Source organism: Eleginops maclovinus, chromosome 4 (genome assembly GCF_036324505.1).
Source record: "Eleginops maclovinus isolate JMC-PN-2008 ecotype Puerto Natales chromosome 4, JC_Emac_rtc_rv5, whole genome shotgun sequence".
Lineage (NCBI taxonomy): Eukaryota > Metazoa > Chordata > Actinopteri > Perciformes > Eleginopidae > Eleginops > Eleginops maclovinus.
Genome location: NC_086352.1, coordinates 20502300 through 20527083, shown reverse-complemented (window position 1 = coordinate 20527083; position 24784 = coordinate 20502300). Strand labels below are relative to the sequence as shown.

The following is a 24784-nucleotide window of genomic DNA, read 5'->3' as shown; positions in this document are numbered from 1 at the left end:
TGATTTACTTTTGTTCATTAATATTTTAATGCAGGAGTTAAACACACTTAAATTGTGACCATGAATAACAGTTTAATCCCCTTTGTCAACATTGACAGAATATTAACAAAAAAACATAAAGCTAGCTGTGCATAGCGGAAGTCCAGTCAGACGTGTTTGTGGAGCCTTCACCACAAGATGATGTTCCTGCAACATGTTGACTTCCTGCTCAGTATGAGGTGTTAGTCTTTAGAGCATGAGGTGATCATATTGACGGGTCTGACTCAATGTTGATTCTGATAAGATAACATTCATCGAAACATAGCAGAGGTTGTATAAGCAAGCTTAACAGTGAGTAATCTTGGAGGAATCCATCCGGTGACAAAGGTTCCCCTGGGGCCAGGAAACTGGCATAGAAATAATCCTGTGTTCATACCGGCTTTTTATTTACCATCCAAATGTTCCCTGCCCAAGAAACTAATAGACAACATGATTCATGAATTCATTTGTATGCCAAATTATGACCCTGCCTTCAGCGTGCTGCAACAGAAGCAGCATTTCTGGAGTCTTCAGTCATGTACTTTCACTGATGAAACCTGCAGTCATACATCTTGTTCTCAGCTGACAGTTGAAGAACCAGGCTGGTGTCAGTGTTTGATGAAATTTGTATCGCGTCTATTTGTCAAATCCTGGGAGATTCTGGAGGCTCTCTGTCTCTGAGTGTAATATTAAGGCTCTTGACTTATTTGTCCATTTGCCGTGGCTAAGTGGTTAAAAGTAACTTAACTAAAAGCTGTCTTTGTTTTATTTTCATAACTCATTTTTGGTGGGTATGAGCAAATGGAGTAACCCACCAGTAAAGAGATTTCTCACTCTACAAAAACACAAGGCATTTGTGGTTTAATATAAAAACTAAAAAATGAATGCATTGTTGACCTCTTGGCTACATCTGTGAGTTTTTAAGTGAGTTCTTAAGTGACTTCCTTCGGAGTGAATCTGAAGAGTCATCATTGAATAGTCTTTCAAGGGTGGAGATAACTGAAGCTTTGATGGCACGACTTAGGCCTCGGGCAGCAAACACGTACAGCACCGGGTTGAGAGCAGACTTAATGTACACCAGGAACAGAGATATGTATGCGCCGATAAATGCTCTGTAATGCAGATCCACGGCCAAGGCCTGCAGGAACCGACAAACAAAATATGGCACCCAGCAGGTGAGGAAGAGGAGCATGGTGGCAAAGAGCATGTGATACATTCTGGTCATCCTGCGGGCATTGGAAGGGCTGGAGGAGGTCGGTGATACGGGCACAGCTTGCTGAATGGTGAGCACAACAGCCAGGTTGCTTCCCAGGAACACCAGCAGGGGCAAGATGAAACCTGCTATCGTTTCTGTGAGAAACAGCCCCATGTCAAACCTCCCGCTCTCCAGGCATTGGAGTTTCCCGCCATTATCCTGCAGCACAGCACTGTGGAGGTAGGGGGCAGAGAAGATGGTGGCTACCAGCCATAGGAGGCCACATGCCAGAGGAACAGCCCAGTAGGGGCGTCGCAGGCTTGCCCACACTGGCTTCAGCAGACAGAGGCATCGCTCCAGGGCCACAGCACAAAGGAGGAAGGCAGAGGCGTATAAGCCCAGACCTCGCAAGAACATGACCAGGTGGCAGAAGACGCGGCCGAACGGCCAGCTGTAGTTGTGAGCAACGTAACCCAACATTAAGGGGGTGCGCAGGAGCAGAACCAGGTCAGCCATTGCAAGGTTCAGGACATAAATACGGAAACTGCTGGCAGCACGCGTCTCCTCACCGTGACCTCTGCTTGCCAGGTGGCGATTATGCCGCAGTCCAAGTGTCCAAACCACCAGCCCATTCAGAGGAACGCCAACCTAGAGACACCAAGAGAACCAGTCACACTTAAGCTGAAATCCTTTAGAGTTATAGATATAATACAGAACATACTCTGATTTGTTTTATTTCAGACATGTTTACAAAAATATCAACATCACCCTCATGCAGTGATGGCAGGTTACTTCCAAAATGTAATACAGTACATATTACTTATTACTTTCTTTTTAACGTTCGGTCATACCCCCCTTCCCATACTATTTTCGGTCAAAAATGGCCGGTGTGTTTTGCATAGTGATATCTCTGGAACCCCTTATCCAATTTTGATGGTTTGCATCTCATTTGAACAGTCAAAGCAAGTAGAATCAAGGGGTGGCCGACAGAATGACACCATGGGTGAATTTCATGTTATAATTTTGCAGCAAGTTCAAAGATAGTGTTTACTGTACATTAATATAACAATGCTTGCCATGTAGGCTGTGTTTTCTGGAGATGGAAATGCTTTAGATAGTGTTGTAACTGAGATGATTCCAATGTTGTATGGGATGTATTGATTTGATTGTTTCGTTGTGTTGTTTCAACTACAGTATATGGTGTGTGTGTGTGTGTGTGTGTGTGTGTGTGTGTGTGTGTGTGTGTGTGTGTGTGTGTGTGTGTGTGTGTGTGTGTGTGTGTGTGTGTGTGTGTGTGTGTGTGTGTTCATGCACATAGTTGGCAATACACAAATGGGGTGGAATGTTCCTTGCAGACGTAAGCATTCAATGAGTCAAATGTGAGCAAGGCAGAAATATAACTGCATGAGCGACAGTAAGGGAGGAGCATTTAGCGCGAGAAAGTGAGAGGTTTTTCTTACATGAGGGGCACAGAGCTCGCACCTGTGAAAATATACTGTATGCGAGAAAGTGACAGGTTCCCGTAATTTAGAGTACATTTTTTGGGAAGGTGTGGGGGGACATAAGTACAAGAAATGTATGCGTGTATGTGTATGTGTGTTTGTGTGAGAGAGTGTGTTTGTGTGTGTGAGAGAGAATGTGTGTGTGTGTATGTGGAGATGTTTTCCATCTGCAGTATGAACATAATTATACCCATTCATTTCTGTGGCGGTCAATTCTGACCAAAAACATCATAGGTGTTTCACTGTTGAATAAATCACTCAAAATTCACTGCAAGTGGTGATCATAAATTATATGTTCAAAGGCCTAGTGTGGAGGAATATATAAGGTCTTGAGGCAATTGGGTAAAAGACACAATATTTATGATAAAAAACAGAGTCACATGGTCAGATTTGACCCGAAACGCAAGAGAAGGGTTAAAGTAATAAGGTATTGTAACTACTGTGGTTCAAATCACGTTACGAATCAAACTGAAGTTCACAATTAAATCCATTGTTTCTTCATGTGTGACATGACACACCTTGAAAACGTATTTGCCCGTTAACCAGCAGTAGAAAAAACGACCATCGTTATTACGTCTTATACTTTTTGGCGCTGTTTTTACGCTGAAATCAACACTTCACATCCGGGCTTGAAATCACGTGACTTCCGGCAAGATAACGTTATCATTTAACAAAATACAGAAAATACAAACCAATAAATAAAGGAACTTTTGAGCATCAGCTACACTCCCAGCAAAATTACCTTCAAACACAAATGCAGATGTATACATTAAGATCTTCATCAAATAAATCAATGGTAATTTTCAACTCCTTTTTTGTCTTTCCCTTAAATGGAGTTGTATGTATATATAAATAAACTGAACAAATGTATTTATCAGTGCAAGTTCAGAATAGAATTTTCATATTTGCTACAAAAACTTAATTAGACCATAAGCCTAATGAGGAAACGTATATACATTTCTAGCAATTGTTTGCTTCCCTACTGCTCTCCACTAGAACAACTAACTTCTGAATGGGTCTTTCATCAATGGATGGCTTGTTGAGGCCTTGACTGTTTTACCCCAACTGCTGCACCCCAATCGGTATTGCAGCCTTCCGCAAAGTCCATCATCACCCGATTCCTTTCTGACACATCTCATGCATATCCGTCTTTCCTTACAAAGATGAATGGAGGTAGAACCCCTAGCTAGTATCCCACATCGAGTTGCTAGTTTCTCATCGAGTGACATCTTGAATGAGAAGCTGTCACTTTCAACGTTCCATCTTATTCCTAGCACTCTCTGTGCAGGAAGGTCGTCGTAGTTGAGGTCCACATTTTTCACCTCTGCAGCGCGTTCAGGTTCTGTTTCTGCTTTCTCTCCTTCACAATCTCTTTCCAGTTTCCTTTTAAGGTGCTTTAACCTTTTGTTGTCTGGGAGTAAAGGACGTGCTCCGAATGGAAGAGGCATCTCTAGTTGACCCAGCACGTTTTGCTTGATTCCTTCCTTTAAGATCTGCGGGAAGCGAATATCATCCTGAGACATGCAGTTGTCCCCTGGCCTGGTGTCCGCGAAGTCGTACTCAAGCACCTTGATAACGGCTGATGGCGTTACCGGTTGCACCTCCCTGACAGATACCTGGTGACAAAGTCCAGTCACATCTTGAGAATTCACACACTGTGAAGCACTTCCTATGATGCTCCTATTGTACAGTCTTAACGGCATAGGGCTTGTAATCGCCACCATTGATGATTTTCCTTGGGGTCAGTGCTCTGAAGCAGTCATAGCCAATCAGCAATCCAGCACCACAATCTATTAGTGGACGCATGTCTTGAGCTATGTCAGCAAGGTGTTTCCATTTGAGGTTGGAATGTTCGCATGTTCAAATAGAAGGAAATCCCTTGTATAAGCTGGAGGCAGGTCAATGGATGTATTTGAGTTTAACCCCCTGACGTTGAGTCCATAAACTCTCTGACTCTTCACAATTGAGTCTTTTCCCATCATAGTCGATAATTTTAGTTTTACCGGTTCCATCCCTGGTTGCTGCTTCTCACAAACCTCCTGTTCTACAAAAGTGTGACTGCTTTGGGTGTCTTATAGAGCATACACCAGAGTTTCAGAATTAGGGTTGTTTGATGAGGAAATCCACACTGGCACAATCATTGATGTGCTCCCACCTTCACCTTGATAATGTCCCTTTCTCAGGCATGCAAAATACAGGGTATTTTCTTGTATGCATTTTCTCTTTTCTCAATATGTGCAAGCCATGCTGATCCAAATTAAGATTTCTGCAGGCTAGCAAGCAGTATTAGATACATTTCCAAGCAGTTCAGACTTACTAATGACCACATTCTAAATAGGAAGCTTGTCACATGACAAAGTTTTTCACTTTCGTTTGACTTACAATTCTTTAAAGAACATGTCATGTCGTTAATACATTAACCTCAAGCCTTTAAGCTTTACTTAGCATTAAAAGAAATCCAGGAAATCACTGCCTCTCTCCAAGAAATACTCTCTACAAATGGAGATGAGCTGAACGAGAGAAAGTTTGATCTTTTATAAAACATATTTCTAAATAAATATAAACTTGGTCTCCTGTGTGGGCGTGACCTTTCAACAGTCACATGGGGTAAGCCAAAAATACCCTCCAGATGAGATTGGTATCATCACTCATCATCTAACTCTAAAAAAAGTATTTCCTAAAATGTTGACATATGTTTTGTTTCGAATAGATTAAATGCTTACATACAACAATAAGTCACAGTCTGGTGAACCTGTTGTGTTTTTTCACCTCCAAACTTATTAATCAACAGATGATCCCAACTATTGCTTATGTTCTATTCAGCAGCACCTTAGTCAATGTTTTCCAGCGCTATGTGCAGTGGTAGTGTACAGTTTTATTAAAGGATTGCTCACCAGGAAGATAACCAGAGTAGCTGCCATTTGGACTCCCCTAACTGCCTCCATCTGCCATGAGTTGGTGGTGTTCAAGCTGATTCCTGCATGGTCAGTCCCATTCATATTGGCAATTGAGGTCATGTGCTGAAACACAGTAAACATTTTTGGATGATACAGTTGCATAGATTTGGAGGCTTTTGGTTTTCTTGTCTGAAATTTGACTAGAAATATTAAATGTCACAAAATGAAAACAGCTTTTTTATGGTATGATTTATGTAACATGCATGATTGCATATGAATTTCACATGTCAGTTGCCTAAAACATAGACAGGCTGATGTCAACATCACACAATACCCCCACAGACTTCTCCCTACGTTTAATCAGTTTGGTTTGATTGCTGAGAACTTCTTCTGTGTTGCAGTTCACATTAAAAGATAAGATATCACTTTGTCTTTCAGTTTTATGCAGTGTAATGCACATGCCATCTCTACTTTCTCCAATTCTGCAATACACTAGATCACTTAAATGGACATTGCATTGACCTATATTTATAGGTCAATGCAATGTCACGATAATGGTTCCCAAGCCATTATCGTAACAATAACCACACCATTCCCGTGACCTTTCATTAACCTTATTGAATCTGAGTTTTTTCTGTTAATGGGGGTCCCGAAGGCGTATGTTTGAAGAAAAGCATATAGCTCAAAACCTGTGTGGATGTGAAAGTACATCCATTCCTGTCAGACATAAGTCCAGCTCCTGTCATTTTTGAATGTGCACAACCTCCATGTTCGTTTAGTCTCCACGATACAAGCATTCACATAATTGCAGGACTTGTGTCCTGTGTTGTGTTAACAACAATCATCACAGAGAAAGTCATGTCCTATATTTTTTCTGCAGCCTCAGGGCCAGCATATACATCTAGACCAGGCCTGTTCGCATGCAGCTGGAATGAAAACACTCCTGTGTTAATGAACACTCCTCTTTAGATTCCCCGCAGTAGCAGAGCCACTTACCTGTGCCAAAGTTACTGATAGCACCTGTGGTTGAATGATTAAAAGCTGAAAAGGGCAGATTTCCACACAGTAAGGAATACATTAAGGACTTAAGATCTATCTGTGTTTGAAAGTCTGTTAAAAAACGGCTTCAAATCATTTGGAAGTCAAATTTAAAAATACGCTTCTTACCTGCTTATTTGCCTTGTGTTTGGGAGAACTGGAGCTGGTGATAAAGTAGGAAGGAGTGCCTACTGGTGTTACAAGAACAATCTCTCTCCCTTCCGCTCTCTCTCTCTCTCTCTCTCTCTCTCTCTCTCTCTCTCTCTTTCTCTCTCTCTCTCTCTCTTTCCTGTGAGAAATTGCAACACAAACACTCCTTTCTATGAACATATCTATTAACATCAAAGCAATGGTTTCGATCACAATATTTTTCAGTCCAAAAAAAAGTAATTTCCTTTGTGCTTTGGCTGTTATAACTGCTCTATAAAACAGAACATTAACCTCAGCGGTTTAACATACAAAGTTACTTATTAATCTTCAAATCAGTGGTGCACTTTAATGCTGTTTCCTCTGCTTGTTCTTATGGACATAACTTGCTGTAAATACTCCAACATACTTTTAGCAAACTCTTATATTAAAGATGGGGAGAGAAACAATGGTCCTTTCGACTGACTTTGATCAGTAGATGCGCAATGACATCTGATTGTAAAACTTTTGTGTTGCTACATATATATGTATATATATATATATATATATATATATATATATATATATATATATATATATATACTGTGTATATATATTTAGTCCATGACACTTAATGAGAAAGTGTATTAACACCATGTTACACCATACATAAATATTAAAAAGGAACACAAAAATAAAACTCACTTTTCTATTTCAGTGCTTGTGTGCAAACTGGTCTGAATACCAACTCAGAATGTGAGATAATACAACCATGTCTGTTTATGTTTGGTGTTTTGTTATTCAGAAAAAATTACATTCAACAATATATTGAGATAGGTACTTCCTGTGACTGAGCTTTTTCTGCAGGTGAGATTAAAGAGACAGGCACTCAAACGTAGCATCTCAGACAGAGGTTAAACACACTTATATTCAGTATGGCAGTATTGTGTTTTTAAGTTTGTTGAAAATAAGAAACATAAAAAAATAAATACTCTCACGTCTTTTAATAAAATATGATGAAAGATATGCTCGTGTTTCAGGGTTTGCTTTAACAGCAACTGACTGCTGTGCTGTGACATCTGAAGCAACTAAATGTATGTATTTAAAAAGACCTTCACCACTAGGTGTCAGTGCTGCTCATTTGTTAAACTGAGGGAATCTCATTAATCATATTTGTCTTTGGATGGGTTTTAAGGCTTAGTGCTTTCTTTAAAGGCTGTTTTCTATGATAACTCTAGCTACATGAGCAGCTGTACATTATATACACAGTGAATTAGACACTTGTTTCAGTTATTTTAAGGGACTCTCATTGTCAAATTGGACATTATTGGGACATTTGGACATATCTAATAATCAATTCATAAAATCCCTGACCAGGTATGGAAGTATTAAACTATTTTATCTGTGACATTTCCCACTGATATTGTTGACTGTCACCAAACTTGTGGATATGTTCCTGTCCATGGTAAAAGTGTTGCAGACTCATAATTAATCTACAAAATGATTTATTATCTAATTTGTAATATGTGACTGAAGTAAAAAAAAACGTTTTGAGTTGAACAAACAATCTGAAAATGGAAATTACATTCATACATACATACATCCGGACAGACAGACAGACAGACAGACAGACAGACAGACAGACAGACAGACAGACAGACAGACAGACAGACAGACAGACAGACAGACAGACAGACAGACAGACAGACAGACAGACAGACAGACAGACAGACATACTTTATACATTAATTTAGCAAAAAAGGGACATTTAATTGTATAACTATTCCTACTATTTACGGTTAGTTGAATGAGTTGATGTGGACTTTTAGTTCACATAAAAAAGAAGGAGAAATGTGCTTATATTTAAAGTCGTTTTTGGAATTGAATCATAACCAGCGCTGGTATTTCCAGCACTGAAGCTCCCCCACACTTTCTTTTAACTTGCTAATTTTAACAACAGGGGTTTTAATAGGGGAAACCAAAGTTTTGCTGTGAAAGCAGGGCAGACTTTCTGATTTGTTACTCATAGTGTTTATCAGTTCTGTTAAGGAGTGAACATAACCAGTACTTTTGGTCCAAAACAGTTGTTAGGAATGATGTGTTAATTAACTATTATTTCAGAAACATGTCACAGTTTTAAGACACACGCAAAACACAAAGAGCGGAAACACTATCGGATCACATCAGCTGTTGGTCTGCCCACATGGAAACACTAGCATAGAGCTCTGCTCAGAGAACACATAAGATATTTTGCTTTCACACTTTCATTTTTCTGGTTTCCACAATAGCAGCTCAAAAAAGAATTGAAGTACACAAGGTTATGATTGATGTGATAAAGGTCTTCCTGACAAATTAATGCCCCTTCACCTGAATTTCAAAGGAAGATTAGCATCTGATTTGCTCTTCACATTAGAAGATGACGTCTGTTCCTATTTGAAGAGACTGACACACTATTTCTCTGTCTTTCAACATTTAGCGTGATATTTAAAGTAACTTCCTCCGTAAATGTGTAATCTATAAAAAAGAGACAGAAAGCCAGACAGAATAAGTGAGGGTTGTGTCTGAAGTCTCCCCAGCTGGCATATTACACATTGTGAATTTCCAGTACACCTCAGGGAGGGTCCCTGCTGCCTCTGTGTTTCTTCCCCCACCTCCTCATGTACTTTCAACATTTTCCCTTCAAATACAACACCGCCGATCTGTATTTTCTAATAAGTAACCTCTTTTACATGCTAACAGAAATGAGATATACATGGCACCAGTAACCTTAATGAGTTCAATAACTGAGGTCTGCAGAAACAGTCACAATCAGATAATGCTATAAGTGCAGAATGACAGGGATCACACATTCAGAATAGATGGGGAGGCACCTTTCGGTCAAGAACTGAGCAGTATGGCACATGGTTACTGGGTTACCATAAGCAAACTAGACCATTTTATAGGCGTAATCTGAGAAATGTAACCAGGATTGATGTGCTAGATCACAGTCATTACAGTGGAAAAGGGTCTCTCTCAAATTCCCCGCTGGTGACACTCCTATAACTGTCAAACAGAAATCCAATTCATCTCACGACCCTGCGTCAGAAGTGACTGTACAGGTGACTTTATAAGAAGGAGGTTGTGGTATAACTGTGTGAGTAAAGATGCAAATAAGAAAAAGATGTGATACAGTTTTGAGCTTATATTTTTTATGAAATGATCACAGATAGAAAATATGTTAAAAAATGTAATATCCTGCTCCAAAGACAGCCGGCACACACTACAAACACATTTTTATTTTTATTTAAATGCAGCATTTTTTTCAGTGACATATCCCAAATGTCTCGAAAACTCTCAAATGTGGTACAGATATCCAAGGTCCGAGATGATGAAATCTATGAGTTGTTGGTGATCCCCTGATTTTTTTATCCAGTGCCACCAGCCGGTCTATGTTTCTTCTCTTATCCAGTGAAATGTTTTAATATCTCTTTGATTTGGTGATACACTTTTAAACTGATATTCATGGTTTCCAGAGGATGTATCATTATCTCTATCTCTACAAAATCCTTATACTTCTTCCTTATATTCAGCTTATTTTATAATGGCAGTGAATAGGAGGAATCTTTAAATCCTCTGCTAGTAATTTCAACGGCATTACTGCTGCTGTTCCTTCTACTAGCCTACACTACTAAGCGTCTACTACTACTACGATTTTCTAGCTCTCAAATGTTACAACGCTAAACAAAGATGGTGAACACTATAAACCATACTTCCCATAAACACCAGAATGTTTGCATCGTGTTTGTGATCATGATGTCAAGATGATGGTAGCATTTAGCTCAAAGCCCCGCTGTGTCTTAAGTAGTCTTTCCTCCTTAAAGAACTACCAGCATGGTTGCAGAATGAACCATAGATTTTAGTATAACAGAAATGTAAATAATAAAATTAACCTACACTTAAACCAGAACAATGCAAACACACTTCAATGCACAAAGGAGCTGCTCAGAGCTAGCTGTAACTGCTAAAACTATAATATCTTATGACTATTATATATACTGTATACTATTATATATAAAGACATACTGTATAGTAAAGGGACACAACTTCAATCTTGGATCTTAAGAGAAAGTAAGGAAACTCAAATTCTTTTTAAGTCCTTTTATCAACCATACATTCAACTTATTGAGGCAGTAGGGAAATGTGAGAGGAGCCAACATGGTTTGACTCCAAAGGCAGAGCTCATACTCTATGAAAAGGTTTGTTAAATCTGACTAATTAAGTGTTTCACTTATATATTGCTATAACTGTTTCATCTTCTCTCTGAATATCACATTAAAAACCTTGCATATATGTTTTAAGAGTTTCTGGGTTTACACATGTTGCTTAAAAGCAGCAATACCTTTCATTTAATAAGAGATCTTAAAATCAAATGGCCATCCCCCTTGGATATTACTGTAAATAAGCTGTTTAAATCCAAGAAATGAAAACATTTTCTATTCTGTAGGCAGCATTTACATAAAGACAAACTGTGTTGCATGATATCCTCTTTAATAGTCATTCTGTTAGATTGGGGGAATTTCACATGAGTCACCTGCGTAGTGTATAAAGACGTGTAAACCCGCCATCGTCTAACTGTTTAATCAGAGACAGAGAGACGTAGTGGAGAGTAAACAGAAGAGAGAGAGAGACAGGCGCCAAGCAGAGAAGAAGGAAAGAGACTCCAGCTGCTAAAAGAGGAAGTGAATACAGGTCAGTAACTACCTTACTACCATTACAACACACTCACACACAAACACACGCACACAAAGTCAAACACACTTCCTGACATCCTCTCAGCTCAGAAAGGCATCTTGATTCTCAGCCAGAGTCACAAAAAAACAGAAAACCCTGTCTCTGAAGAGAGATTATGGTAAACACTTTATTCAAAGTTTGCAGCCTCACACCAAGGCTGTATCAGTCTTTAAAGACTGGTCCAGGTACCTGATTTAAAGTGTTTAATCTCACAGACCCTTTGGAGTGTCACAAGCATATTCAACAGAAATGTACTATATGTATTTCTGTTTTCTAATTACAAACTAGTTACCAAACAAACGGACCATGTCTAGATGACAGGGGATTGTAACACTCAAATTATGTCTAAACATACTTAACAAATTAGAGGATAGTGAGAGAACTGCTTTTGGTCCTTATTGATGTGGCCATTGCAATCCTAATCCTAATTAAATACAAAAAGTAAAAAGGGTGTTTTTGTTAATTAAATGACAGCCTGCTTACCTTTAATTCCCTCTTGCTGTTGCCAACATATAGCCACAAAGTTACAACAATTTCCACTTAGTGCTCAGATATTCCACTGAAGTAAAGAAATGTTATTAGGTAGCTGAGTTTAGAAGAACATGCATTATATTATTTTAAAAATGTGTTGACATTATTTATTTGTGGTCTGTATTTTGTAATATTAATCTGAATCTACAAAGTAAATCATAACTAAAATACAGACAAGGGATTCAAAAATACATGTATACTACCTAAAAGTTGTACTTGAGTGTAAATGATATTTCACTTCTGGATTGTGCCATATGTAGTGAGTACTTATGAATGAAACACACTAATGATCTGTGCCTCTGTCCCCCTCTGCAGGATGTCCTCAGTAGCACCCACTGTGAGGCGAGAATGTGGATGATGAATTTAGTCCCATGTTGAGGTTAATGCTAATCGTGATAGGGGTTGTTTATAACCAGACACCTAACATATTAGCATTATCTTCACTCTGGGAGATCTCACATAAACACTAACCAGAAGGAGCAACATCCCAGACATGCTACACATGGTGCTGGTATACCTGGAGTAAGAAGTCATCATTAAACTCAGGAACATGATGCAAAAACAGGCACAATGCATGGAATTACACACAATATAATATCCTGCTGTGAAGATCTCGAGGTACTGCACATTTGAAGCTTTGATAAATATTTGGTGCAAAACAGATTAGAGATCAACATGATCTAAAAAGTACAGACCTGGTACAGCAGTTACTTGTGACTTGTTACAGTGTCTTATTTAACTTTCACTCATGTGCAGATTGACTTCTTCCTGCCTCCTTTATTATTAAATTTAGTGTGTATTTCAAGTTTACAGCATAACTCTGCTCATTTAAAACATAATAAGGGGTCTATTCACCCAGAATAAACAAATGACTGTCTTGCTTTGAAATAGTACAGCTTCTTAAAAAACACCTATAATCTTTATGCATCCAAAAAAGCAGCCAGCATGGTGAGACACTGTGTGCCATGAGCTCATGAACACAGAAAGAGGGTAAGCCCACACTCATTGACTCAATCCCAACCATGTGTTTCAAATCCTTGCTGTTCAATTGAAGTTAAAGATTAAGTGCTTCTTCTGTGGGAAGATCCTCATATTGACAGAGCTAAAACATAACCATTGACATGTTACAGTAACATTACTGTCAAAACGTTTTTTTAAACATGAAAAGCTAATATTTTGCCAGGCCTTCACAATATGATGTTAAACATATGTTTCTTTTAGAGTTGAATCAGATTTCTATTCACTTTTATTCAGATTGCGAGATAGATCAGGGTCTCCTTTCTTTAGTGTGTAATTTATGGTTTAAATTGTTCAAAAACCTTAATTTTCTAACACAATAATATGCAGACTTAAATAAATAAATAAATTTGCCTTTGTCATATTGTGTTTTTGTTTTACAGTAAGCCTGTTGCTTTTGCCGAATGCAAGTTGTGAAAATAAAATAAAATACAAACATCTGAATTTGCTTTTATAGTGTATTCTGTTTAATTTTGTGTTTGCATCAGAAATTACATCTGCATCCAGTTTGCCTTGTGAAGTCCATGTAAAAAACAAGAAATAAATCATTAAATTATAAATAAGAAAAGATGTGGGTGGCACTTTGAACCCCCATCCAGCCGAGGCACAGACATTTCTGTTCAGCCGTCATTTGTGCTGCTTTAGTCTTGTGACAGAAGCCCCATGTAATCTTTTAAACCACTTTATCATTAGTTCAGAGTCTCTGAAAATGAGAGGATTACAGCCTTGGCTCCCTTAATGCAGAATATACAGGATGATAAAGAAAATCCACCCATACCAACACATCCATCCAAAGACTATTTATAATGCATCGATAAAGAAAATCATAAACATTATTGAGCTCAGGATACAGTGGATGATGTTTAAACTGTTCTTTTAATTAAGGAATGAAATCAATATAGGAGGAAGTAAATGTGTCCCTGCCTAAATCTGTGCATGCTGGGTACAATAGGTTCATTTAGGGTGATCTCTGAATCAATCTCGTCTTTCAGTTTGTCACATCTTCAGTGCAGACCACAGAGAGCATGAACAATCAAATCTGTACTCTGTTGCTCTGAACTTCCCCACATGGTGACATCCCTGACAATAAATATTCCTTTCAGTTGAAAACAATAAAATAAAACTGAATTAACATCTAACGTGTGTTTTTTATTATTTTTAAAATTTGTATAAAAACACTTGACGTAGGCTCACTTTTACAACATCCCAACTTATCTTGCAGGTCAAGCCATGTAGCTACAGACAATACATATTATATATAATGTAACTCTGATTAAATGACCATGAGTAATAACCATTAATGCAAGCAAGAGTAGGATTCCAGATACACACAAACACACACAGTACACAAATCACAGTCTTTGTCACTAATAATTCCCTTATATCATAAGATGTTCATAATTAAGGCGACTTATATAAATGATATATTTGAATGAAATGCCTTTACAGTACATAGAAGACAAACTTCTGAAAGTATTAAAACAAGAACAATATAAATGTAATAACCTCTATCAGATATTATTAGCTCAGAGAGGTGGATACAATATTTCATCTTTAATCTTACATTCTGTTGTTGTATGTTTAATTATATTTAAATGTACATATAATCCTGCATATACCTGGTCACTTTCAACATTCCCTGCATAACTTGGCTTATTGTATGATTATTTATTTTTCTGACATGTATATTAACTTCCTCTGCACTACATGTAGACTGGTCCAGCAACATCACCTGCACTGTTTTATTCTAATTTATCCTGTTTCATTTTGCACTATTTTTTTATTTGTATTTTCTTATTATCTTAATTTGTCTTATGTCCTATACAACATGTTGCATTGTTGGAGCTCAGGACCCAAGATTTTCATTGCCATTACTACACTGTACCTACTGTGCATAAGACAATAAAAAGGTGAGAACAAAAAAAGTGCTTTTCGGAGTGGAGAAAAAATTGTTTCACAGTGTTCATAGTTTACAATAAAGTCGTTGAGGGAATAAACCCAACCTCCTCTACAATGTACACTATGAATACAGCTTCCCATGCCCTCGGTATTTAACTCAGATCTGCATGTGAAGATAAACTGTGCCAACCAGCCAGTGTATGGGCGGACCGGTCAGTCAGCTGATGACTGAAGTACAACTCACACTCTCTGTCCTCAATACATGGATTCGTCACACGGATGATTTTCTAGGCAATTACGCACAATGTGGAAAATCTCATACAAGTGCAGGAGGAAAACTCGCCGCTGTGTGGGATTTCATTCAGGAATGTGTCCTGTGTGCGCACCTGGAGCCGCCGGAGACATGCAGAGTCACCACGGTTTGTCCCGTTTCCACTCTGCTTTATGATACCGAGCCGCTGTTATACTGTGATGGGGAGACTCACATGTAGCTGCTGTGCCACGGTCCTGCTGGCCATCATTAGCTCATGTCGGGCAGTCACACTGGAGTCCATTCACTGGAGCAGCTCCAATGCAAAGTAAGTGATCGAGCAGCTTCAAACAACTTTCTGCTGCTGCTTTGTCTGCGTAGTGGGACCTCATTGATGGAGTAGCATGACACAATCGTTTGGACATGTAATTTGAGTGGCTATAGTGTAAAACAATTAATTTAAAAATATGTTGTTGATTGATTTATTGTTTACATTCATTTCTAAAACATAGAAAAAATAATTGCAGCCAATAGGGCTGCAATTATTTTCATTAGCCAATAATGTGTAAGTTAATTTGTCAATGTTCTTAATGTCCTGAAATCCAAGATGTTGCCTTCAATTTATACTGATTGACTTAAAAATACTCAATAGCCCAACAAAAGTGAATTGTACCGTCACATAAAACAAAGAAAAGCAACACATGCAATGTTGTTACATATATCTGTTTTAATTACTTCTTCACTGCTTAATCAAGTATCAATAGTTGATGATCATTTTTCTCTCACTCAATTAAATGTGCAGCTTTCAATATAATATTTTTGGGGGTTTTGACTAGTTCCTCAAACAAATCATTTGAATATGTCATCTTTGGACCTTTTTTTTTTTTTTACTTGTAATGGCCATATTTTAAACTTTTTTAATTGATCTGTTGCAAAGGTTTTAGTGTCTGAGTGTTGCAGTTGATTAAACATTTCTTGTTGAATGCAACCGAGATGCTTCACTCTGTATTGTTTTACACTTCATCTTTTAACCCATTTCTCTCTCACACAGATTTAGTCCAGGTCAGGGTCTGGTCCTGTATCCTCAGATCGGGGATAAGATGGATATCGTGTGTCCCCGGGCAGATGCTTCTTCTGGGGGGAAAGAGGAGTTCTACCGAGTGTACCTTGTCTCCAGAAGTCAGATGGAGAGCTGCACCATCCACAAGACGGACACGCCCCTGCTGAACTGTGACAAACCTCACCAGGATGTAAAGTTCACCTTCAAGTTTCAGGAGTTCAGCCCCAACCTGTGGGGCCTGGAATTCTTCAAGGGGAAGGACTACTATATCACCTGTAAGTCCCTGAGTGCCCTCTGTGAACACTCAAAAATCTGTAACACAGAGCCACAAGCTGCTGGTTCCTACAGGTGGAATTGAATCAATGCTAACAACTGTTTCTTTTTTCTGGTGAAATAGAAGAGGAAGCTGTCCTCCTCAGCCCCCACTCAGTTTGTCAGCTTGCGTGAGAATCAAAAAAACGTGGCCTCGTTATTGGCTCGCTGTCGGTTAAACCAGCATCTTAGTGGCAAGTGATGCATGAGATAGAGAGCAAGTCTGACCATGTAGCCTCATCTTCCTCGCCACGATCTGACAGCACACTTCGCTCTGGCAGACCAGTGTGATTCCAAGGGCTTACATGCCCCAAATCACACAAGGCTTTTACAGCATCAGGCAGATTTGATGGGAGCTTTCATGGTAACGTGGCTTGTAGACTGTGAGATGTTGTTATCTGACCTAAATGCTGCTAACAACTCTGTGTGTGTGTGTGTGTGTGTGTGTGTGTGTGTGTGTGTGTGTGTGTGTGTGTGTGTGTGTGTGTGTGTGTGTGTGTGTGTGTGTGTGTGTGTGTGTGTGTGTGTGTGTGTGTGTGTGTGTTTGTGTGTGTGTGGGTGTTTGTGGATGTGATGGGGTGAACTAGAGTTCTTAGTGTGTGTGGTTTTGTATATGCATTTATTTGATAATTTGATAATGTTGTTTAAAATATAAACATATTTCTTCACAACCTGTAGTCAGTTTAACATGAATATTAATGTGCAACTATTTTGATAATCAGTTCATCATTTACGTCATTGGAAAATGCTGCATTTCTGGTTCTAGCTTCTTAAATATGAGGAGTTGCTGCTTTTGCTTTTCATTAGTGATTACATACCAATTTTATTTAAGGACTGTTGATCAGACAACACAAGCAATATAAAGACGTATCTTTTGCCTGTTGGGATTTTCTGACAATATATAAAACAGTCATGAATAATTAGCATTTGGTGCAGCCTTAGTTGAACAGGATCAGTTGTGTGCTTGTTTATACGCTTGTGATTATCTATACACTGCCTGTAACATCACAGTGTGTCTTCATTCTCTTGCCTATGATGCGACTTTCGGCAACTGGCTCAAATGTCTGCAAAGATATCATAATGGTACTACGTGTTTCTTAAATACCTTGAATTATGATTATTGCATGAAATAAAAAATCCTAATGTTCTCCTCCTTTCTCTGTATGTCAGCCACCTCTGCAGGCTCTCTGCAGGGACTGGATAATACTAATGGAGGGGTGTGTAAAACCAAATCCATGAAGCTGGTGCTGAGAGTTGGCCAAAGTAAGTACTTTGTGTGTGTGTGTGTGTGTGTGTGTGTGTGTGTGTGTGTGTGTGTGTGTGTGTGTGTGTGTGTGTGTGTGTGTGTGTGTGTGTGTGTGTGTGTGCCAGCATGTGTGTAAATCTGTGTTTGCAAATGAAAGAGAAACGAAGCAGTCTGATAAACAAAGTAAAAGTAATAATAACAATAGTTCCACTCTAGTTATGTTCAAAGCAAATATTATTACTACCTCTCTGGTGTTATTAAGTGTTCAGATAGTCTTGATGATCTATTCATTCTCTCGCAGAGAGATTGCGTGAATTATCTCAAAATCCCTAACTCGAAGCGCTGGCAGCTTAGGGCTTCAGTATTATCCCACATGCGATCATTCAGACTGTGGCATTCAATAATCTTTCTTTCCCTTGTTTTAACATCAGAATAGCCAGTGGGCCGTATCATTATTGTGCTCTTGTAACACACATTAACATTTAATAACGTAGATATGGAACATATTAACTGCCATCACTATAAATGCCCTGCATTTAAATCACTCTGTGACCCAGAAACATGGAGCTTTTGTATCTATTTAGCTGTCATTACAAACGTTTAGGTTGTTGATTTTCTCATTTTATCAGGCAAGTATTTGCAGCATATGATGAAAAAAGCATGTATAGTTATCTTCTGGTGTTATTTAGCTGCACAAAATCAGAGTTAAAGAGATTCTGTGTGTTGCTAAAAACTTTAAAAGCTGATTCTGTTCAAGCTCCAAATCCCAATCTTTGACCTCATAAATGTGAAGTATTATTCATATAAATTATTCAAGAATTTGAGAGGAAAAATAAACATTTTATGTGTTTCTCAACATCGTTACTTGAAATATGGGGCGTTTTTCTTGTTGTGTTCACAGTCTGCTACTGATGTAAATAAACTTTTTAACAGCAACAGAAAAACGAATAACTCAGATTTAGTGGTAATCTTTTGTTAATCTGTACAGACTTTATACAGTTTAAGGTCTTGTGTTTAGATTAATATTATGTCACTAGCCTTCTGTTTAGATTTGGATTTACGGGTTGTGTATTTTAAAACTGAGAATAAAATCATGTGGTTTACATTAATTCAAGTGTGATGTGCGAACACAAGACTATCTGAATCTATGATGTCAAATGAATTCCTGCAGTTATTCTTTTACATGATGTTTTGTTTGTATCTCTTGTGTCATGGCCCGGCTCTTGGCCACAACAAAAAACGGTGGCAAGGACAAAGTTATAAGAAAATATATTTATTATAGCAAACAAATCAAAGACCTACCATCATGAGGTGTGTTAGTCAGTAAGATCAGTAGTGTAGATGTGGATGTGTGAACATGGTATGATGCAGGGTGTTGCATGCCGAACCAAAACAAAAGGGAAACCTAAGCATAAATGAGGCTGCTCTCCCCAGAGTCCTTCAGCCAAAAGAGAGACCTGGCAAGACTCTGGCTCCGGCCTTTAACTGCTCAGCCAGGTGCCTTCAATCAGCGCTAATGAAAGAAAGGGAACAATCATTAAAGGGACAGACACCATTACAGGGACAACATGGACGCAGGGTCGTCACACTTGTCTGCAGGGATCATGTTTAATGTCATCCACTTACACTTTAGTTTTGTCATATTCTACTTCAATAAAGCTAAGAGTCTTTGAGGGACTTACAAAATAGTGTTTCAAGAAGTATTGAGAACTTCACCTCAATAAAAGTAGAAATGTAAAATAACAGAAGTATGATCAACAAAATGATCAATTAATCGATTGCTTCTAATGATTCATCAACATGTATACAGCATTGATGTTTGAGCGGGTTGAGGGGGGGGCTGGTTTAAACTTTTTATACACAGATTCCTACCCTGGTTTTTCCCAGGTTTGTTCTGCTCTTTCAAAGGTTCACAAGATCAATCTGAGGTGTAAGGAGCACAAATTAAAACATTTTTTTTTACTTTGCACAGATTTCTATTGAATTTTTTTGTAAAATATGTAATTACCTCTCCTATTTTGGGCCTTGAATAATTATTTAAGCAAAATTATGTGAGAAGAGAGGGTATATGTCTTTTTGGTTTAACTGCTAAAACTCAGCAACATCTGAAATGTGACAAGGAGCCCAACTTTACACCGTTTTTGCAAAGGGTTTTGCCAAAAAAGCTGGAAACAGCAGTTTGAATCGAAAATGTTTTATTTTATAAGCTTATCATATATATGGTTTTATTTAAAATCTCAATGTTTTAGGTAATGAGTAACATGTAGGGGGGTAATAGTACGTCTTGTCAAAGAGTTTTGTGACTCAAAACCCAATGTTTTGTTGTTCAATAAGGCTACTGACGCATTTTTTTTACCCAAATGACCTTTCAGAGTAATATTATCAGAACAACCTCTTACCTCACTTATGATTCAACAGACTTCATTATATAGGACATTTTTGACGTGACACATTCCTTCCTACACACCGCATATGGGGAAAGTTTGGAGAAGTGTTAAATGGCACAAAAATACATAAGTGGAAATTTTATCTCCAATTGTCTTGTTTTATTTTCCAGGCTCTTCAGATCAACATTCAACCCTCCAGGAGTCCCCCATCAGATTCCCACCCACACATCCAAAGTCCAAGAACTCCTCTGCAAAAGACAAGGATGTAAAAATCCAAGATGGTATGAAATCAAGACAAAAATATTGTCTGCAAATATGTATACATGTGTACGTACTTTAAGCATTTCAAAACATAAAATCTTTAAGATCTTAACAATTATTAGACCATCGTTATATTTTGGCAGTTTTAGCCCAATAAATCAATTGGCTTTCCAAAGTTTCAGTTTGATTGAAATAACATCACAGATATTGTGACTGTATTAGGTTAGTTGAAAGCAATACTATTAAGTTATAATAACACGTTTTAGTGTCATCTTAATATTATTGCTTGCTTGTGAAATCTGTGGACATAATACATTTAAATCAAATCAATTCAGTAAAACACATTGTTAGCTATTTCATTAGAAAATATGGGACCCAGTCTTATTGTTTCCACACTCCAACTTGTACCCAAAGCTCCCCTAATCATGACTCTTTGGTCTCTACAGGGAAAGTTAACAGGCTAAGGATTAGCACAGGGAAACTTTTTGGTTCTCTTTATGGTTCTCTGCCCTGGGACAAAATGACAGGAGGCCGGTCGCAGGCAACAGCCATGCAAAGGTCGGAAGGATGCAGTGGAGTTTAAGAAATTGAGGACATGGGGGGAATATGAAATCTTTTGTTGTATACAAAAATGCTCTTTTTGTTTATTGTAAGGCTTTTTATGCAATATGGTATCTTTACAAAAAAAATTACAAAAAAAGATTCACATTGTGAGTGAATTTATAAACATTGTATTTAGAAAACATGGCTCATAATGGCTCATTAATCGACTGGAACAGAACATATTCTCTGATGCTTTTCCTGAGGTTTTTCATGTTGACACATAATGATCATGATTCACCAGGGCATTAACTGAGAGAAAATGTTTTCAAATTGTTGTATCGGTTGCCCAAGTTCACCCTTTAATCTAAGTTTAGCCTTTTTTTCTGTCTCTCCTCTCTCCCGACAGAACCAACAGAACCCAGCTCTAGGCCACCAGTGCTAATGTGGGTCGTCTTTGGAGGTGTAATCCTCCTTCTCATCATCATCATTTTAATGGTGGTGCTGTGGAGGCGCCGGAGACGTCAGCATGACCGTGTGCCAGACAGCCATCAGTCTGCCTCCGTGTCCCTCAACACTTTGTCTGTGGCTAAGCGGGACAGCATCAGCAGCGACAACAACGGCTCGGACCCCAGCGACGTGGTCTTCCCTCTGCGGGCTTCTGAAAGCATGATCTGTCGGCATTATGAGCGTGTGAGTGGGGACTACGGGCCCCCTGTGTACATAGTTCAGGAGATAATGCCCCAGACTCCCACCAACATGTACTACAAGGTCTGATGTTTGCTGCTTTAATGCCAGACTCTGACTGATGATCCTAAACTGTCTGGGACACGAAGCATTTGTATTGCTTTAGATTTAAAGTTTGTTGCACAGGAGGTGTGAAGAAAAATCCCATGAGGGGTCATACATAGGAGAGACAATCAGAGTCCAAGTTTTGCGACGAACACATCATCCAGCAAACGCCACAGGTGGGATGTAAGTTATTAGCCTGCTGTACAATTTTGAGGTACAATTTGAATCTTTACAGGGGGAAAAATTGTGCTTTCTACCTTACTACATTTATATGGCAGCCGTGATTTAGATTTTACTCACAAAAAAGAGAGCTCATAAAGTATATTGTATCTTTATTAATATAACTACCCATCAGTATGTAAAGAGCTTTATATAAGTTCCACTTTGGCCAAATACAAGATAAAAATATAACGGAAATTAATATGAATATATATTAAAATGCTCATAGGGTCCTTTTTTCAGGGTACTATTACTTTTGATACTTTGAGTACATTTTGCTAATAACATTTACAAACACAACATATGAAAACACAAAAAAATATGATGCCTTGTTATCTACCCAAAAGTATATAAAAATCAAGCAAAATATTATTCAATTATTTGATTAGTTTAAGTTGCCGCTAGCAAGAGATGCAGAATTATCAACTCATCCTTTTTTTAACATAAAAAAAGGAAATACATATTTTTCTTATGTAGAATTAAAGGACTCAAACTGAATTTATGCTAATAGTAAGACATTTCTCACATTTTCCTTACAAACCAAAATGAAAAAATGGATTGATCAAACAAAAAAAAAAAGCACAGTTAAATAATCCAAAATGAAAGCAATCGTTTTAATTTTTAATACAAAATTAAATTGTTCTGATACATTTTCTTTCAAATGCAGAACATTAACTTGTGCATGAGTATTCTTTTTTTTAACAATCTGTTTGAGAGATTTTTAAATTAAAACAAATATACAATACAATAACATTTGGTAAATATCAGTAACAAAGTAACAGTGCAAGTTAAGTGAACAAAAACAAGACAGGACAGGACAAACACAGCAGACTAGGAATATAATCCTGGACTAAGACTAAAGACATGAAATCAGTCAATAGGTAAATCGAGAAATAATAAATAAATAAATACAAATAATAAAATAATAAAAATACAATACAATAAAATAAACAAACAAAAAAATAAACAAAATAAAAATAAACATTGTGTATACATAAACATGAATCCCTGTTGGTCAGTCAGTTGCCTGGCAGATATCTGGCATGTCCAGCCCCCGTACATATTCAACGAATGGGTCCCAAATCTTATAAAAGTTCCTCAGGGAGACCCTCATTATGCATCTGAGCCTCTCCAGTGTAGCAAAATGTAACACTTCTTTTATCCACAAGGTATGTGAGGGAGGAATTGAAGATTTCCAACTGAGCAATATCAAGCGTCTGGCTAATAAAGTAACAAAGGCTATATAGGTTGTTTCCAGGGAAGAGAGTGGCAGTGTGGGTGGAGCAATACCAAACAGTGCAGTCATAGCATAAGGATCAATTGGTTTTCCAGTGGTGAATGAGTATTCATAAAGTGGTGGTACTTTTATTTAAATGAAACGTCTGAGGACCTCCTCCACAGTAGGATTGTTTATGTTGTCAGTATTCAAGCTAAATAATTGTATCCCTCACTGCCACTGCAACATGGCAGCTTCAACATACAGTATATGTGCTTTTTATTTAATTATATTGGTACATTTGTAATTGGATTGGTCGTGCACTCTAACAAACTTTATGTGAGAGGACTTGAACAAGACTTTTTGTGTAAACTTTGTTCTAAATGCTGTTGAATGATCAATCTGTCTTTTCCAGGTCTTATGTTTAAATATAAAATTATTTAGCTGTGTTCAATAAACAGTCACGGGGCCGTGTTTAAAAAAGGTAGTTAATTACTCACAATCAGATGATATTCTTATTTACTTGTTAAAGGTGTAAAAGTAAAACACCTCCATAACAACTTAGTAGCCTATTGTTCAGTGTCTGCTCTGTCTTTCTGCCATTCTGGCTTTTACAACCAACAAGAGCAACAGCATAGTGATGGAAACACAGCAGAAGAGTAAGGGAGAATTGAAGTTTGAATTAAAGACTGCGGATAACTCACAGCTTTTCTTGGGCTTACAAATTAAGAAGAAGATTTGCAAGAATTTAATGTAAAGACCTTCATGGTCCCATTCAGCAATTGTAACCACTGCTTTTTGTTCAACAGACTTTAGACATTTTCATCACCACATGGTGGTTGAAATATTCTAAATTCAGAACAGTTCTCTGAATCATTTGGGTGGGTAGATGCTGCTCAGAGGAGCATGTCTCATCACTACTTAATGGTGCTCATGGGATAGTGACTGTCATTCTGAAGTGAAGAGTACCGTGAGTCATTTTTTGCAATGTCTTATTAGGTTGAATGAGCAAAAAAGACACAAGATCCAAAATGACATAAGCATAAATATCTCTGATTGCTTTTGTACAAAACCCTTCTCTCTTGTAGAAGTTAGAAGTGTCAGCTTTGCAGTTCAACATGTGTATAATCTCACTTGCAAACTGTCAAGCTATCTGGAAAAGTAATGAAATTAGTTTTTATATACATGTTTATAACACTCAGCATTTAAATGTCTCATAGTGTCTCCTGTGGTTCTGTGAACGGCATCCATGGGTAAACATGTTTCATGCTCCTTCAGCCACATCATGCCACAGATTTTCAACCTGTCAGCTTCCATGAGCTTCCTCTCCACCAGGGACACTGTTGCCTCAGAAAGCCAGACTGGAGGATCTTCAGGACATGTACTTGTGCATCTGTGCATCAAACAAGGAGACTCCATATCTAACATTAAACAGAATATTAAAGTTAATTTCTTTTCTTTGAAAGACAACTAAAGGAAAACATTGTAAGATCAGCAAACACATTTCT

At 38.0% G+C, this 24784-nt stretch overlaps 2 protein-coding genes across 4 annotated transcripts; one reads left to right on the top strand and one right to left on the bottom strand.

The window, feature by feature from the left end:
• Window positions 1-3: 3 nt before the first annotated feature.
• LOC134863029 (C5a anaphylatoxin chemotactic receptor 1) lies at window positions 4-6913 on the bottom strand. Of its 2 annotated transcripts, none has more exons than XM_063881251.1 (3): window positions 6780-6913; window positions 5610-5735; window positions 4-1861 (listed from the first exon to the last, which is right to left on the bottom strand). In XM_063881251.1, exons 2-3 carry the CDS (start codon window positions 5730-5732, stop codon window positions 923-925), a joined length of 1062 nt encoding a protein of 353 aa, XP_063737321.1. In that variant the 5' UTR covers window positions 5733-5735; window positions 6780-6913; the 3' UTR covers window positions 4-922. The 2 variants fall into 2 exon arrangements, with proteins under 2 accessions (XP_063737321.1, XP_063737322.1); XM_063881252.1 differs by lacking the exon at window positions 6780-6913 and adding an exon at window positions 6609-6742.
• Window positions 6914-15336: 8423 nt separating this feature from the next.
• Window positions 15337-24519, top strand: LOC134863491 (ephrin-B2a-like). Of its 2 annotated transcripts, XR_010165667.1 has the most exons (6): window positions 15337-15571; window positions 16295-16578; window positions 17786-17878; window positions 20419-20529; window positions 21459-22024; window positions 24497-24519. XR_010165667.1 is itself a non-coding variant. In XM_063882039.1 (5 exons), the coding sequence occupies exons 1-5, from the start codon at window positions 15438-15440 to the stop codon at window positions 21824-21826; spliced, it is 990 nt and encodes a 329-aa protein (XP_063738109.1). In that variant the 5' UTR covers window positions 15337-15437; the 3' UTR covers window positions 21827-22455. The 2 variants fall into 2 exon arrangements, 1 of the variants encoding a protein (XP_063738109.1); XM_063882039.1 differs by lacking the exon at window positions 24497-24519 and having other exon boundaries at window positions 21459-22455.
• The last annotated feature ends 265 nt before the right edge of the window (window positions 24520-24784 follow it).